At 36.5% G+C, this 15,842-nt stretch overlaps 2 protein-coding genes across 4 annotated transcripts; both read left to right on the plus strand.

Annotated features, from left to right (window-relative positions):
* The first annotated feature begins 384 nt into the window (after window positions 1-384).
* On the plus strand, window positions 385-9,962 carry LOC104889962 (outer envelope protein 80, chloroplastic). Of its 3 annotated transcripts, none has more exons than XM_010675305.4 (16): window positions 385-1,151; window positions 2,954-3,047; window positions 3,136-3,218; window positions 3,342-3,439; window positions 3,591-3,660; window positions 4,067-4,160; window positions 4,904-4,985; window positions 5,092-5,127; window positions 7,692-7,845; window positions 7,944-8,084; window positions 8,267-8,337; window positions 8,681-8,753; window positions 8,826-8,941; window positions 9,059-9,206; window positions 9,355-9,424; window positions 9,617-9,962. In XM_010675305.4, the coding sequence occupies exons 1-16, from the start codon at window positions 567-569 to the stop codon at window positions 9,769-9,771; spliced, it is 2,070 nt and encodes a 689-aa protein (XP_010673607.2). In that variant the 5' UTR covers window positions 385-566; the 3' UTR covers window positions 9,772-9,962. The 3 variants fall into 3 exon arrangements, with proteins under 3 accessions (XP_010673607.2, XP_010673609.1, XP_010673608.1); XM_010675307.4 differs by having other exon boundaries at window positions 1,012-1,151; window positions 2,958-3,047; window positions 3,128-3,218; XM_010675306.4 differs by having other exon boundaries at window positions 1,012-1,151; window positions 2,958-3,047.
* Window positions 9,963-14,263: 4,301 nt separating this feature from the next.
* LOC104905559 (uncharacterized) lies at window positions 14,264-15,291 on the plus strand. The gene has a single exon (XM_010694150.4). It carries the CDS (start codon window positions 14,285-14,287, stop codon window positions 15,167-15,169), a length of 885 nt encoding a protein of 294 aa, XP_010692452.3. The 5' UTR covers window positions 14,264-14,284; the 3' UTR covers window positions 15,170-15,291.
* The last annotated feature ends 551 nt before the right edge of the window (window positions 15,292-15,842 follow it).

Raw genomic sequence — 15,842 nt, forward strand, 5'->3', positions numbered from 1 at the left:
GCCCGGAGTCACGCATTGCAGAATGTCGTTTTTGAGTCAGATTGTATTACTATTACAAACAGGTTGTCTAGGGGTGCTCTCTTCTTTTCTGATTTAGATGCTGTGCTTGAGGATGCTCTTTTCTCTAGCAAGGATTTTGTTTCTGTTAAGTGGTCTCATGTGCTACGGGATGGAAATTGTGTTGCCCATCACCTAGCTAGACTTATTCCATTTGGTGTTGAACAACATTGGGAACATCATTGTCCTGCGGAGGTGGCCCCTTATGTTCTTATGGACACTCTGTCCATTAATTAATATATTGCACCTATTATTTCCCCTCAAAAAAAATTCTTACATTAAGAATGAATAGACTTTTTATTCGAGCATTATTCTGGAATAACTTGTTCCAAAATTGTTTCAAAATTGGGCACCAAAGTTTCAATCTTCCACCAAAAACCCTCCTACAAAACCCTAGAAGTTACAATGATGATATAGCAGCAGAGCAAAATCTTCTTCACCTCCATTAAAATTTAAACCCCATTACCTCAAAAATTTGAATTTCACTTCTTCAATTTCTCTCTCCAACCATGCCCAGAAATGGCGACATTCAATTCATATCATCCTCCATTAAAATACCATCTTCTTCAACCCAAAACCCTATATTTCCTTCACAACACCTCCCATTTTGCTCTCAATCCCTATCTTCTTCCCTCACACAAGCCAAATTCTCAATTACCCAGTTCATAGATTCCATCAAACTCCACAAAAACCCCTTCAAGTTGCGTTCTTTTCCACCACCATTGTTGTGTTCTTCAACATTGTCATTGAGTCGACCAGATGAGTCAACTCAGCCACCCGGTGCTGGTGCTGGTGGTGCTGGTGGTGCGGTGGAGGTGAGTCAGGCAAAGGCATTAGTGAGTCGAACTCGGAGAGAGGATGAGGAGAGAGTGTTGATCAGTGAGGTTTTAGTGAGGAACAAAGATGGAGAAGAGTTGGAGAGGAAAGACCTCGAATCGGAGGCGTTAACGGCTTTGAAAGCGTGTCGAGCCAATTCGGCTTTGACAGTGAGAGAGGTTCAGGAGGATGTTCATAGGATTATTGATAGTGGGTATTTCTCTTCTTGTATGCCTGTTGCAGTGGATACTAGGGATGGTATCAGATTGGTCTTTCAGGTATACAACAATGTGGATTATTTTTAATTGCTTTTTCTCATGTACAATGCTGCTTTTTATATATTTATGTATAATGGTTTTATAGTGAGAATTAGTTTGGATGGCATTGTTGTGAAATTTCAAACATGGAATGGATGGTGAATTTCGGGTTTAGGCTATGTTTTATGATTGTACTCTTTTGTTTACTAATGAAAAGAGTTTAATTGGTGAAAGATAGACTCATTATTGGGAATTAATTTGGTTGGCATTGGTGTGAAATTTCAAACATGGAATGGATGGTGAATTTCGGGTTTAGGCTATGTTTTATGATTGTACTCTTTTGTTTGCTAACGAAAAGAGTTTAATTGGTGAAAGATAGACTCATTATTGGGAATTAATTTGGTTGGCATTGGTGTGAAATTTCAAACATGGAATGGAAGGTGAATTTTGGGTTTAGGCTATGTTTTATGATTGTACTCTTTTGTTTACTAACGAATAGAGTTTAATTGGTGAAAGATAGACTCATTATTGGAATTAATTTGGATGGCATTGGTGTGAAATTTCAAACATGGAATGGAAGGTGAATTTCGGGTTTAGGCTATGTTTTATGATTGTACTCTTTTGTTTACTAACGAATAGAGTTTAATTGGTGAAAGATAGACTCATTATTGGGAATTAATTTGGTTGGCATTGGTGTGAAATTTCAAACATGGAATGGAAGGTGAATTTCGGGTTTAGGCTATGTTTTATGATTGTACTCTTTTGTTTACTAACGAATAAAGTTTAATTGGTGAAAGATAGACTCATTATTGGGAATTAATTTGGTTGGCATTGGTGTGAAATTTCAAACATGGAATGGATGGTGAGTTTCGGGTTTAGGCTATGTTTTATGATTGTACTCTTGTGTTTACTAACGAAAAGAGTTTAATTGGTGAAAGATAGACTCATTATTGGGAATTAATCTGGTTGGCATTGGTGTGAAATTTCAAACATGGAATGGAAGATGAATTTCGGGTTTAGGCTATGTTTTATGATTGTATTCTTTGGCTTACCAACGAAAAGAGTTTAATTGGTGGAAGATAGACTCATTATTGAAGCTTTTGTGGACATGAATTATTATTAATATTAGAAATTTGAGTAGCAAAGTAGTTTCGTGTGCATAATTGCACCAGGAAGCTTTAAATATTTCAAGTATTAATTGCAATACAGTGGAATGGATCGTGCAGCTTATTGTGCCTTTTAGTTGTGGCTTTGTAGCATAATCTTCCCTGAATTACAAGGGAGGGGTATAAGATTGATAACTTACACCAAAAAGAGGATAAGAGGTTTGAAACACCATCTTCCCTAGGCACAAAGGGAGGTAGGAGAAAGAGGGTTGCATCAGGTTATTGGGTGATCTATCACTCCAGTGGTCCAGTGCAGATGTAAGAACTTAACTATGGGGTGTCGGTTTTATAACATTGGGGATTTAAGCTTGTAACTATCCAAATTTTCCTTCAGAAGAATATAAAAGGGATCAAAATTTTCCTTCAAAAGCTTATAAAAGGTTTTTTTTTTATCTTCATGCTAATGCATAGGTCCGCCACTGCAATGGTCACAAACTCACAAATCCTCATGTCTGTATTTGTTTTCAACTTTCATCTGTATCCATAACTGTCCTAGACGTTTTGGGGTGCATTTCGTTATGTCAGTAATTCATTTACATGATCTTGTTTTTATATCTTGGTGGTTGTGGCTAGCCCATAACTTTCTCTGGGTGCAGATATTTTTCTTTTTTGAGATAGCTAGTTTTGTTTAATTTGCTTTCTATTGTGTCGCACAAGGTAGAACCAAACCAGGAGTTTCGAGGATTGGTGTGTGAAGGAGCTAATGTTCTCCCATCCAAGTTTGTAGAGGATTCATTTCGTGATGGATATGGTAAGTTTTTCTATCACTCTATTGCTACAGTTTTTTAAAACTGAAGCCTTCCCTTCATTAAATTAATTTTGGTCATCAAGCTGTGCAGGAAAAGTGGTCAATATCAGGCGTTTGGATGAAGTGATTGATTCCATCAACGGATGGTACATGGAGCGTGGCCTTTTTGGCATGGTTAATATCTGATTTATTTTTTAATTCATTGAAGCCTATTGTGATATCCTTTTTGATTACCCTTCCCCCAAGGCCCGAGCTGCAATGTTTTGGAGCAGAGTATTCATTGTTCTATTCCTACAGGTATCAGGTGTTGAGATCCTTTCAGGGGGTATACTGAGGTTACAAATTGCTGAAGCTGAGGTCAATGACGTCTCAATTCGTTTCCTTGACCGGAAGACGTAAGCTCCTATTAATCTTTTTGCTATTTCAGGCAATGTGTCGTGTCTACAAGTTTTAATAGATAGTTGTTGATAATTTGTGTGATCCACTAAAATTTTATATAATGCTCGTATGTCAGTCTAATTAATCGCATTCAATTGTTGTCTTTAGACGTGAACCAACTGTAGGGAAGACAAAGCCGGAAACAATACTTCGGCAGCTTACAACTAAAAAAGGACAGGTTAGTATCTATTGCTTTCGCTGCTGTAGATAGCAAGTGATGTTTCCCATTTTCTGATTGTTAACTAAGGGTAAGGAGCTGCTTAGGGAATCTTTTTTTTCTCTTCTTAAAGCCATTCTCAACTTTCCAATTTCATTTTTTTCTTTTACACACTTTTCTTGATAGATCTGGCTCTTTGAACTTATATAGACAATTGAGCAGTAATCTTTATCACCTTCTCAATCAGTTTCTTGTTATATGGCAATTTGTGAGAATTCTATTATTGGTTGAATTGCCATTGAGGATACTTTGCCTTTTAATCTTCCAGCTGGAAATGCCCTGAATTATGATTGTGGTAGTGAGAAGTTATACACACTTTGGACTTGTGGTGTAGTAATTTCACGTGTTCTGCATGCTTCTCTTACAGGTGTACAGTATAAATCAAGGCAAAAGGGATGTGGAGACTGTCTTAACAATGGGAATTATGGAAGATGTTAGCATCTTTCCGCAGCCTGCTGGCGGTAACTATCAGTTATTCTTATTAGTAATTATCAATTGACCTAAAATTCTGATCATATGTTATGATTCTGATCTCGAGGTTGGACCTTTTCCTGTAAAAATATTTTTCTGGTCAAAGAGTATCAGTTCAGGAGCTTTTGCTTCTTATTATGAAAGCCTTATTCTCTGGGCTTCTGCTGGCCACTGACTCATTGGTGAGGCCTAATGCTATATTTGCAAATACCTCTTTTGTTGCACGGCAAATGCAAACTGTTTAAGATGCAAAATAATGGCCTCTGCTAAAGGCAATACAGAAGGATGATTGTTTTGCTCAGTTGCTGACTGAGATAATGCTTTAAATAGCAGTTTGAGATTGTTGTACTGTGTAACTCTCTATCTCTTATACATGGCCTCAGGTCTGAGTTTCTTTTTGTAGGCCAATTGATCTGTTGGCCTTCAGTTTATTAGCTGGATTAAGGATAGACCCTCTTCCCCTTGAGCATAGGCTTTAATTGACCTTTAAGTTACCATTATTATATGATATATTCCCATACTGTTGATCGAATTGTTTGGCTTCTATTATCGCTTTATTTTCGTTTCCCAGTTGGTGGTAGTTCATTACTTCAGACTTTAGAGAGACCATTGTGTTGATTATGCAGTATAAAGATACTTGTGGTGTTGCATTGGATATTTACATCTGTCTTGTTCTCTGGATGAATCAAATTTCCAGTAATCTAATCAGTTTCTTTTTCTTCCCACATTTCAGACACTGGTAAGGTTGATTTGGTAATGAATGTGGTTGAGCGTGTGAGTGGAGGTTTCTCGGCTGGTGGTGGAATTTCGAGTGGGTAAGAAAAGATGTTGTGATAATGTTATATACAGTCTCTAAAATGATGGTTTTAAAGCTATGTATATGTTTATTCTGATGCACTGTGGTTGCATATGCATTTACAGGATAACAAGTGGCCCGTTGTCAGGTCTAATTGGAAGGTACTATTCTGTTGCTTAGAATTTTTTTTCTTTTAATTGATAAAATACATATTTCCTTACATTTAGGCTTACATGCTATAATCATCCAAGCCTGCAAGATAGAGTACTTCCTAATACTTTTTAATCTTATTCAAGACCCTAGGAAAAGAAATTACGTATGCCCTGTACATAAGGAAAAGACTATCTTTGCTTATCTAGTATCTGAAAAAAGTGCGTAATTCATATTTCCTGATCCTTTTTTTCCATACTGATAGTGGGTTCTTGGGGGGTATAGATGTATACAATCTTATCCTCAATTGAGTTTAAGTCTAAATAAAATTTGTTATCGACTCATATTAGGGATAGATTATTACATGCATGGAGTAATGAATTTGTTGGTTAAACAAGTTAGTGAGCTCCATGGGTCAAACACGATTTGGATCATAGTTTAAGTTCAAGAGGAGGCGCTTTGTGTAACCTAGATCTGAGAGATTGAAGACAAACTAGAGGGTAACGGGGAAGAGTTATTGAAAGCCCAGGTGACCGAAATTGTGGCCGATCATATTGGATTGGATAGGATAGGAAGGAGTGAAGCTGAAGGATTCACGTGTGACCAACTTATGGAAATGACATCTTGGTTCGTGTATTTGAGCCTATCCTTTTGGTATTAAGGCTTTGATATTATCTGTGTGGTGCACGTTTCTGTCTCTCCCCTCTCTCCTGTCTTCCATAGTAAGAATTATGATTTCTTTCGGTTAGAAGACATGGAGAGTTTTGTTTGGCTTTGGGGCCAAATTGGAGTCTCACGCTCACCGTCTCTGTACATGTCGAAATGGTCGTGGACATGAGGCATTGCCATTTGGGGTTTTCTTACTAAGGTGTTGGCTGAGTATTGTTTTTTCTTTTAACATTTCGTTTCCAACTTTTTTAGCTACTTTCAGACCTTTTCTATATTGCATACTCTTTATCGCAATTTGATCATCTTCTTTGCTTCATCACACATATTATCAATACTCCTAGGTGATGGGCTAGTTTGTGGTTAAATGTGAATAAACAAATTGAAAGTGGATAAAGAGATAACGTGGTAAGATAATGTGTAGGTATTGTGAAAGAAAGTGGTTGATAGGATGAGTGAGTGAGGAGTATAACAAAGTGAATCCACTTCACATTGGGTGGTGGGCAGTCAAATTTATGACAAGGTAAGTGGAAAATTAACAGGATATCCCAAAATAGTAGTGGAAGATTTTATTGGGATGAAGTAAGTTATACTCCCCAAATCTGTAATTGTGTGAAAAATTAATGAGAATTGTACACTTCTGAAAGAACCATTGAGATCTAGTCATTGTAATCCAAAGATTGAAGAGATGAATATCTGGTTTCATCACAATTGGATAGTTAAAAAGATTGTTTTTAGCCTAGCCATACCCTTGCTTGTACCATATATCAAATCAATCATATATTAATCAACACTAGTTGAAACTACTATGTGCTGTTTTCTTGGAGGAGCTCAAGATACTATGTATTACTTGTTGTAAGTGGGCGCCTACTTTCTCTATTGTTGGTATCAAATTGCCTAAGGAGTAATAGTGATTGGTGAATGATCAAATTCGCAATGGTGGTGAATGAATGATTTCTGGTGGTGAAAGGTAATAATTGGCAAACTAGTATGAGTCTCTCTGTGGTCGGATTCAGATTGTCTAAAAGGTTTTTGGAGTTTGATGGGACAAAAGGCAATTGAGAATTGGTTGGTTCTAGTATTTGATGAATTGACTGGTCTGAATTATATGCTGTTGGAGTAAGATGGACATTTTCAACTCATTTTCTGAACAAGCTTCTGTATCTATGTTAGGCTGTCCAAGGATAGAAACAAGCAAGCTAACTCTACTCATCTTGCAGCTTTCTTATGGACACATTGGTTTTCTGTTGGTTCCATATGTGCATGTGTAGATGTATTTCTTTTCCCATCCTGTGTATGTTAGCCTATATAGGAGAGAAGCAGGGAGGGAGTTTCTGGGAGTACTTTATCAGGAATTAGAATCTCATTGTTCACTGCCAGCCTTCAAGATGGAATACTTGAATTGTCTCATCAATTTGTACTTATATACTCCCTCCGTCCCATAATATAGTGCCTATTTCATTTTTGGTGGTCAAACTTTAAAATCTTTGACCGAATATTCTCATTTGTATATATAAAAAAACATATTCATGTAGGATCTTGTTAGTTTCGTCTCAATGTGTAGTTTCATAATATCAACTTTTTATATTTTTTATTAATAAGGAATTGAAGATATTAAAGGTCAAAGTTACGTTTTGGAGACCGTGAAAAAAGAAACAAGCACTATATTATGGGACGGAGGGAGTATTAAAAAAGGAAGTAGTATTAGGTTAGGAGAGAAGCCAGGACTTTTGAAGTTGATTCTGACTGTTAATTATGTCTTTTGGTTTCAGATGTTTGTGTGCTTTTATTGTTCTTGTATTGGAGCCTGTTTTTTCTTTGAAGTAGTTTTTGAAGAAACCCTTAATCCTTAGAGTTTTATGTGATCCTATGATTCTGTAACAGAAGGATTTTTTTGAATTTGGTGCAGCTTTGCATATTCTCACAGAAACCTTTTTGGTAAGAATCAAAAAGTAAATGTCTCGCTTGAGAGGGGACAGATCGACTCTATATTTCGGATAAATTACACAGTCCCATGGATTGAAGGTGATGATAAGCGTACTCAACAATCAATTATGATTCAGGTGATAAAATACTCTTCTTATTTATCTTATCAGAAGAAATTGGTATTTGCTTATCTTGCTAAGTTTATTTGGTCCTGTAATTATTCCTGGTCCTCCAGAATTCAAGAACTCCTGGTACTTTGGTCCATGGTAATCAACCCGACAATAGTAACATAACCATTGGCCGTGTAACAGCTGGCATTGAATTCAGCAGGCCTATAAGACCAAAGTGGAGCGGAACTGCTGGGCTTACATTTCAGGTATCTTCAATTAGCTTTTTTTATGATCCTTTTCTTGATTGCCAAAATATGTTATACACAACTTTTTTTGGCTAAAATATATGGAAAAATCATTGTCTGATAGTTGTGTTAAAGTGGTGTTTTCTGTTTGTGTCGTTTACCTTCATTACTTTGACGTTAGTTTCCCATTCATGGTATTGCAGCGTGCTGGTGCTCATGATGAAAAAGGGGATCCTGTTATTAAGGATTTCTACAGCAGCCCTCTTACTGCGAGGTATGAACTGTTGCATGCATCAACTTCTTAACTTAAATTCTGAAGCTGTTTTTTTTTTTAAGCTCTACTCAGACTCTTCATTTTATCTCAAGTATCTGTGTCGGCTCTTCTTTTTTTTTAATACTCTGACATGGTTATGGACACTTCACTTTAAAATTTGAACCAAAATTATGGCAAATTTTCTTAAAATAAGCCGAGTAGGACATGTAGATATGGATCCGTGTCCAACATGCATACCCAAGTCCAAGTAACAGCTTTTTTAATGCCCTTTTTGGTCTGTCTTGAATTTCATTCCTGTTTCAACTTTCTATCCTTGTTTGATGAGCATTTTTGTTGTGTTCAGTGGGAATACTCATGATAATATGTTGCTTGCCAAATGCGAATGTGCCTACACTGGTGATTTAGGATCCTCCATGGTTAGTTATCTTTTGATTTAGAAACTAACTTCATCCGTTATTTTCTTGTCACTCATATGGTTCATTTTGCAGTTGGTCTTCAGCATGGAACAAGGTCTTCCCGTCTTGCCAGAGTGGTTATCTTTTAACCGAGTGAATGCCCGTGCCAGGACAGGTGTGGAAGTCGGACCAGTTAATCTTCTTTTAAGGTTTGATATGAACCTGCTTTTTTTCTTTTTTTGTTGTTGTGATTAATTAATGAAATTTCACATATATTTCTTTTTAAAATGCTGGTGTTAATTCGAGAATACCTTTTGGTTCTTCAGTTTGTCTGGTGGTAACGTGGTGGGTAAATTCTCTCCTCATGAAGCATTTGCTATTGGTGGCACAAATAGTGTGAGAGGATATGAAGAGGGTGCTGTTGGCTCAGGCCGTTCCTATGTGGTTGGCTGTGGAGAAATCTCCTTCCCTCTGGTATTCTAAATTCCCAGCTTTGAAAAATGATGCAATGTTACTTCTGAATAAGTAACTTGTGATGCTATGTTGGTGAAGAGGTGTATTAGAAAATATTTTTTGTGTCTAAACATTTATACATAACTTAAACATGATATTGTTATTTCAGTTTGGTCCAGTAGATGGCGCTCTTTTCACTGATTATGGAACTGACCTGGGATCGGGACCATCTGTTCCTGGTATGTGCATCATTTCTGTTCTTATTCGATCCGCTACGTCCCCCTCCATTTTGGTCAATAAAAGAGTTGAGATTCAATCATTAGAAATTTAGAAGCCATGATTTTTCATCAAACTTCTAAATTTGTAGTTTTGATGCTTAAATCATGTGAGCCGAGATCTGATCTGATTTATATTCTAAAATTACTTTAAAGGTGATCCTGCTGGTGCGAGGTTAAAACCTGGGAGTGGATACGGGTATGGATTTGGTATACGCGTGGAGTCTCCTCTAGGTCCTTTACGTCTTGAATACGCATTTAACGACAAGCAAGCAAGGAGGTTTCATTTTGGTGTTGGTCACCGGAACTAGCATCATTTCTGCAGGTTCTTTTGTACCTCGTCCCGGCATCTATCAAAGTTTTTGTTCTAAAGTAGTAGTATAGGTTAGTTAATACATCCTACCAATTGATGAAAATACATGATGATTCGGCTTTACCTGTGGGAGGCTTACACTTTATACATACCTGATCCCTGCAATGTTATCTTCTTGCTTCATCTGTATATCATCTCTTTTCTCACCCTCATGTTTTGGCTTTTTACATATTGTATGTCTTATCCAATTGATGTTTAGTGTATGCCGAATGAAACTTGTGAAGCTTTCCCTTATTTACTCCGAGGAAGGCATTGAACTAGACTTTTTGCACAACTACCTAAGAAGATGTTCTGTATGTCTGTGTTTTTCCTCCTTTTCTTGTGAGCAAAAGATGTAAGACATTACCTTGATAAGAATAGCAAAAGGATTTTTTTTAAGCAAGATGAATCCCTTGCACAAGTAGGGGAGAAATTACGGACCCGACTTTACAAGGAGCAAGAATCGAACCATTGTCATAGGGGGTAGAAGGAAGGTCTCCAACCAATTCGGCCAACCTTGATTATTTTGTGCATACTTCTTTCCTTGCGCATGGTCAAGTTTAGGCCTAGCGACAACCAGTTTTTTTCTCTATAAATTTGCAAGAGGATTCATGTGAGAGGAGATTAATATATGACTGGTATTTTGTTTTTGTAAACACATTCTAATAATATATAGAGGTAATTGATTCTTCTTCTTTAATAATATACCACCGTTAAATATATGTGTTTTTTTTCTTATCAAATGGATGCCAAGTAGCCTTTGGTAAAGACCTGAAATCAAATTTCGTTTATACACCAAGAAATGCTTTCTTTCTCTGAAATCAATCGTATACATTGTTAATTTTTCTAAAATATGTCTACATTAGTTAACTTATTTGGAACAAATTATGAGCATTTATTATCAACTTTTTTTGACAAAAAAAGTTAAACAAATTATGAGCATTGACCAGGGTATCGCGTTAGACAATTGATCAATAATTGTACATTGTTCAACTTTGATAAATTAAATATATTTAACATGGTTTATAATAAGTAAAAGTATTGGGTTAGACCGTCTGACCAATACTTATTGTCAGACGGGTTGAGCCCAAATCTGAAACTTTTTTCAAAAGCAAACACAAGATGTTTCGGTGGAGCTGAACATCTTCTCCTTCATTTTCAATTCTCATTTTTTCTCTCCTCAAATCTAGAACACAAAATTATTGTATGAATTCAAGGGTAAATTGTTGACTGAAATTCAAGATTTATGACGGAGTGAATGCGAGTCACCAGTAGAGCAATATTCCATAACAATGCAAGAGAAATGAGAAGCATTAAAGTGAGCCTACAAGGTAGGCAAGAAAGGGTGATCAAGCAACTTAAGAATCTTCTTCTCAACCTCTGTCCTTTGCGTCTTATTCTTCAAAGCCAAGGCCTCTTGATCTAGGGGTGAAAGTTCGGTGTACGGTTTGGATTAGAGCCTAATCCAATCCGATCCGAACAAAATTTGGATTTTAATTTTCCGATCCGAATCCAAACCAATTAGAGTTTGAATCCGATCCAATCCAATTTGAATTTTCATACTTTAAATTGGATCCGATCCGAAAATCCGATTTTTTTAAAACTCTAGTTTCTCGATGAAATAAATCAAGCACAACGACAGCCTAGTAGATTTAGGAAATGAGGAATTAAGTGTTGTTAGGGTTCTAGGAGAAGGGTGGAAGTGCTACCCCTACTAGGCTATGGACTATGCTTCTTTTTAGAAAAAAAAATAGTTAAGCACTTAAGCCCAATCAAGATGCATAATACAAGGCATATTACTATTTGGTTATATTGGATTTTTGGATCCAATTACCTCAATCCAATCCGATCCGAAAATCCAAATTTTCAAAATTTTTTAATCCGAATCCAATCCGAACACATTTCGAATCCGATCTGAATTACTAATTCGGATTGGATTGGATTGGATTTTGGATTTTATCCGAATAACTTTCGCCTCTGTCTTGATCTACCACTTTCATTGCATAATCGTACGTCTCGTAAGGGAAAGATGAGATTATAGTTGAGTGTAACTTAGAGCATGAGCAATGGCTTAGTTTTACTTGGTCTAACAAAAAGTAAAACTAGTCTTAATTAGTCTAACCATTGGGACACTTGGTCCTTGGAGCTGGTTGGTCTAGAATTCCAGACCAACAGCTCCTCGGATGGCGTGCACCCAGCTAATAACGAGCCGCCACGTGGCGAAGTAAACTGGCCAAAAAAAGCGTGAAACGCTGGGTTGAAGGGTGCAAAGGCGGAAGAAAGCAAGGAAGTGTAGCGTTTCATCTGGCGTGTGGGGCAAAGTGACTGATGAGCTGTCAGTGGCTCTGACGCGCGTCAGATGCCACTGAGCAGCAAATCAGTTGCTGCCAAGTGTCGCCAACTTTTATGTTTTCTGCCAAGTGTCGCCAGCAAGCTTTTCTTTTTGATGCATAGTGCTGCCAGCTAGTGTAACGTTACAAATTGCAATTTGCTTAACCCAAGCAACAGTAATTTGTAACGTTACAAATATTGTAACGGTCAAAAAAAAAAAATGACATTAAAATTAAAAAAAAAAAATTACAATAACGGCTATAAAATATTTTTATCTATAAATTGAGCCCAAATTTCATATATTTTACCACACCTCTTCCAAATATATTTTTTATCTAATTAGCTCTCTACCTAATATTACTTAAAGGAAGTCAATATTATGGATTTAAATAATCCTAATTACTCCCAAAATAATCCAAACCACCCACAAAATTCCCAAAATAATTTCCAATTCGATCCAAGTGTGCTACAAAATCCAGAATTTCAAAGAATGTTTATGTTTTTCCAAAGCCAATCGAATTACCAAAATTCTCAACAAGCTACACAACAATCTCCACAAAGTTCTAATCATCTACCCAACAACAAGTTCAACCATCTTTTCCTATATCCCAACATATTTCACAACAACATGAACAACCTAACGAAAACGACGATGTAGTTAAATCCAATCACAGAAAATGAAAACACCCCTACTTCAAAAAAAGCCACAACATCAAAGTTTCAATGGAGTGTAGATGAAGATCATGCACTAATTTCGGCATATCTAGAGTGCGGAGGAGATGTGTTAAAGGGAACCGACCAAAATGGTGACGGTTTTTGGGGTTCGGTATTTCAGAAGGTTGAAGAGTCACGACGACTCAATCCAACTTTACGCCCAAGGACATTCAAAGCTATCACTAGTCGTTGGAAAAAAATCAACGGAGATGTGAATGCATGGGTCGGGATATATACCGAGGCGAAAAGGAAGAAGGGTCCGGCTGCAATGTTGAAGACGTCCTGACTGAAGCCCGTGAGATGTGGATAGAAGTCCATGGGCCCCGATTTACATTGGAGCATGCATGGAATGTTCTAAACACTACGACAAATGGACAGATGGCACCCAAATGAGCGGCGGAAGCTCAAAACGGTCTGGTCCAGATGAAGGTGTGAGCTCAATACGTCCTGACGGCGTCAAGAAAGTCAAGAGTAGGAGAAAAGCCCAATATCCAGTTCTACATCTCCATCTCCATCCTCTTCGGAATTTACGAGGAGGATTCGTGTGGGAGAGGACTTACTTGAGTATCAAAAGGAGCGTGATGCCTTGAGAGAATCAACGAAAGAGGAAGATAGAAAGTTCAAAATTTGGAATATATTAATGGCTAAGTCTTCCCTTGATCCGGATGAGAGAGAGATGTATGAAAAACTTAAGCTACAATTTAAGGACAAATATGTTTAGTTAGTGTTCATGTTTTTAATTGTTTTAGTTTGCAATTTAGTTGTATCGTAATTTTTAATTATGAATATGTATGTGTCGTAACTTTTGATTATGAATATTCATTATCATTATCATTATCGTATATAATTATTATTATTATATTAGTTTATATTAGTATTATATTATTAGTATTATATTATATTATTTTATTTTATTATTATTATTATTATTTATTATTATTATTATTATTATTATTATATTAGTTATTAGTATTTAGTATTAGTATTAGTATTAGTATTATTAGTAGTATTAGTAGTAGTAGTAGTATATATAGTATATAGTATTTATACATATTATTATTATTATTATTATTATTATTATTATTATTATTATTATTTTATTATATAAATATATGATTATTGTTATTATTATTGCATTGAATTGTCTAATCACTCACAAATAGTACTGCATTGAATTGTCAACTCACCTGACTTGAATAGTATGATGCATAGTCGCATTGAATTGTCTACTCCTACATTGCATTGAATTGTCTGCTCCTACATTGCATTGATATGTCTAATCTGTAAATGAATTACTGTTATGTACATATGATGGATTTTTCCTATATAATAGGGCATAACTTCAAGAATAAAATCACAACTCCATTCACTTTTCCTCTCAATTTTTATATTATGGAAAGCACCTCTTCAATCAACATATCTCCAAAATGAACTATGATTCAAGTTCTTCTAGTTCAGGTTCTGAGTTTTTTAATTACATGGTTCAAGATTACATAGAATGGAGTCAGTCCGTTGATGCTGAGCAACAAAATGAAGAAGAAATTGTACCCCGCACTAGAAATTTTGTGCGTAGGGAACGTGAGGAAGCTCATGAAAGATTGTTTCATGATTATTTCAGCAACGAACCTCTATACCCCGAGAATATTTTTCGTCGTAGGTTTCGTATGCATAGGCATGTTTTCCTTCGTATTGTCGAAGGTGTAACAATTCAAGATGCTAAATTCTTTGTGCAAAAACCAGATGCTACTGGAAGGATGGGTGCATCTAAACTACAAAAATGCACAGCGGCTATCAGGATGTTGGCATATGGTTCATCATCTGATGCTGTTGACGAGTACCTGAAAATTGCTTCAAGTACCGCTAGAGAGTGCCTTCTTCATTTTGTCGAAGCGGTTGTTGCTAGATTTGGAGATGAATACTTGAGGAAGGCAAATGCAAATGACATTGAGCGTCTCCTACATGAAGGCGAGCGTCGTGGCTTCCCAGGCATGATGGGAAGCATCGATTGCATGCACTGGAACTGGAAGAATTGTCCTCGGGGCTGGAAAGGAATGTATCAAGGAAGAAGCAAAACAGCAACCATAATCTTAGAAGCGGTTGCTTCAAGTGACTTATGGATATGGCATGCTTTTTTTGGCACCCCGGGTTCATGCAATGATATAAACGTATTGCAGAGGTCTCCCGTCTTTGATGATGTCCTACAAGGAAGAGCCCCAGAGGTCAACTTCTCGGTGAACGGGACAACTTATAACATGGGTTACTATCTTACTGATGGCATCTACCCGAATGGTCAACATTCATCCCCGCAATAAAGCTCCCCCAAACCCCCAAACAAAGACTATTCACACAACATCAAGAAGCTGTTAGAAAAGATGTAGAGCGTGCATTTGGAGTATTGCAAGCTAGATTTGCAATCATTCGTAAACCCGCTCTCGCGTGGATAAAGACATATTGTGGAAAATAATCATGGCATGTATCATCATGCACAATATGATTGTTGAAGATGAGCGTGATACTTATCAAAATTACCGAGATCCAAACGAATATGATCAGCTTCAAACTCAAAATAACGGGGGTCATCTAACCAAGTCGGAGAAGACTCATTCGTTGTGCACAACGGAAGACTCGATGCGCGAAATTTAGGTGCATACATGGAGAGAAGATCTGAGATGCGAGATGCGGAAACTCACATCTCACTAAAAAATAACTTGGTTGAACACATATGGCGTAAGTTTGGGCCTAATCGTCAAGTTGATTAACTAACTTTATTTAATTAATTATGGTTTAAGTTAATTTCAAATTTCATGTATTTGTGTTGTTAAATTATCTATCTTAGCTTTATGTATCAATCTATCATGTATTTGTGTTTAAATTATCTATGTTTATGTATCAGATTTCATGTATGTGTGTTTTTTTAATTATCTATCTTATGTAATGTGTTCGTTTTTTTAAATTTATAATGTCAAGTTAACGTAATTTAATTTA

The sequence above is a fragment of the Beta vulgaris genome, chromosome 4 (genome assembly GCF_026745355.1).
Source record: "Beta vulgaris subsp. vulgaris cultivar EL10 chromosome 4, EL10.2, whole genome shotgun sequence".
In the NCBI taxonomy this organism is placed as follows: Eukaryota; Viridiplantae; Streptophyta; class Magnoliopsida; order Caryophyllales; family Amaranthaceae; genus Beta; species Beta vulgaris.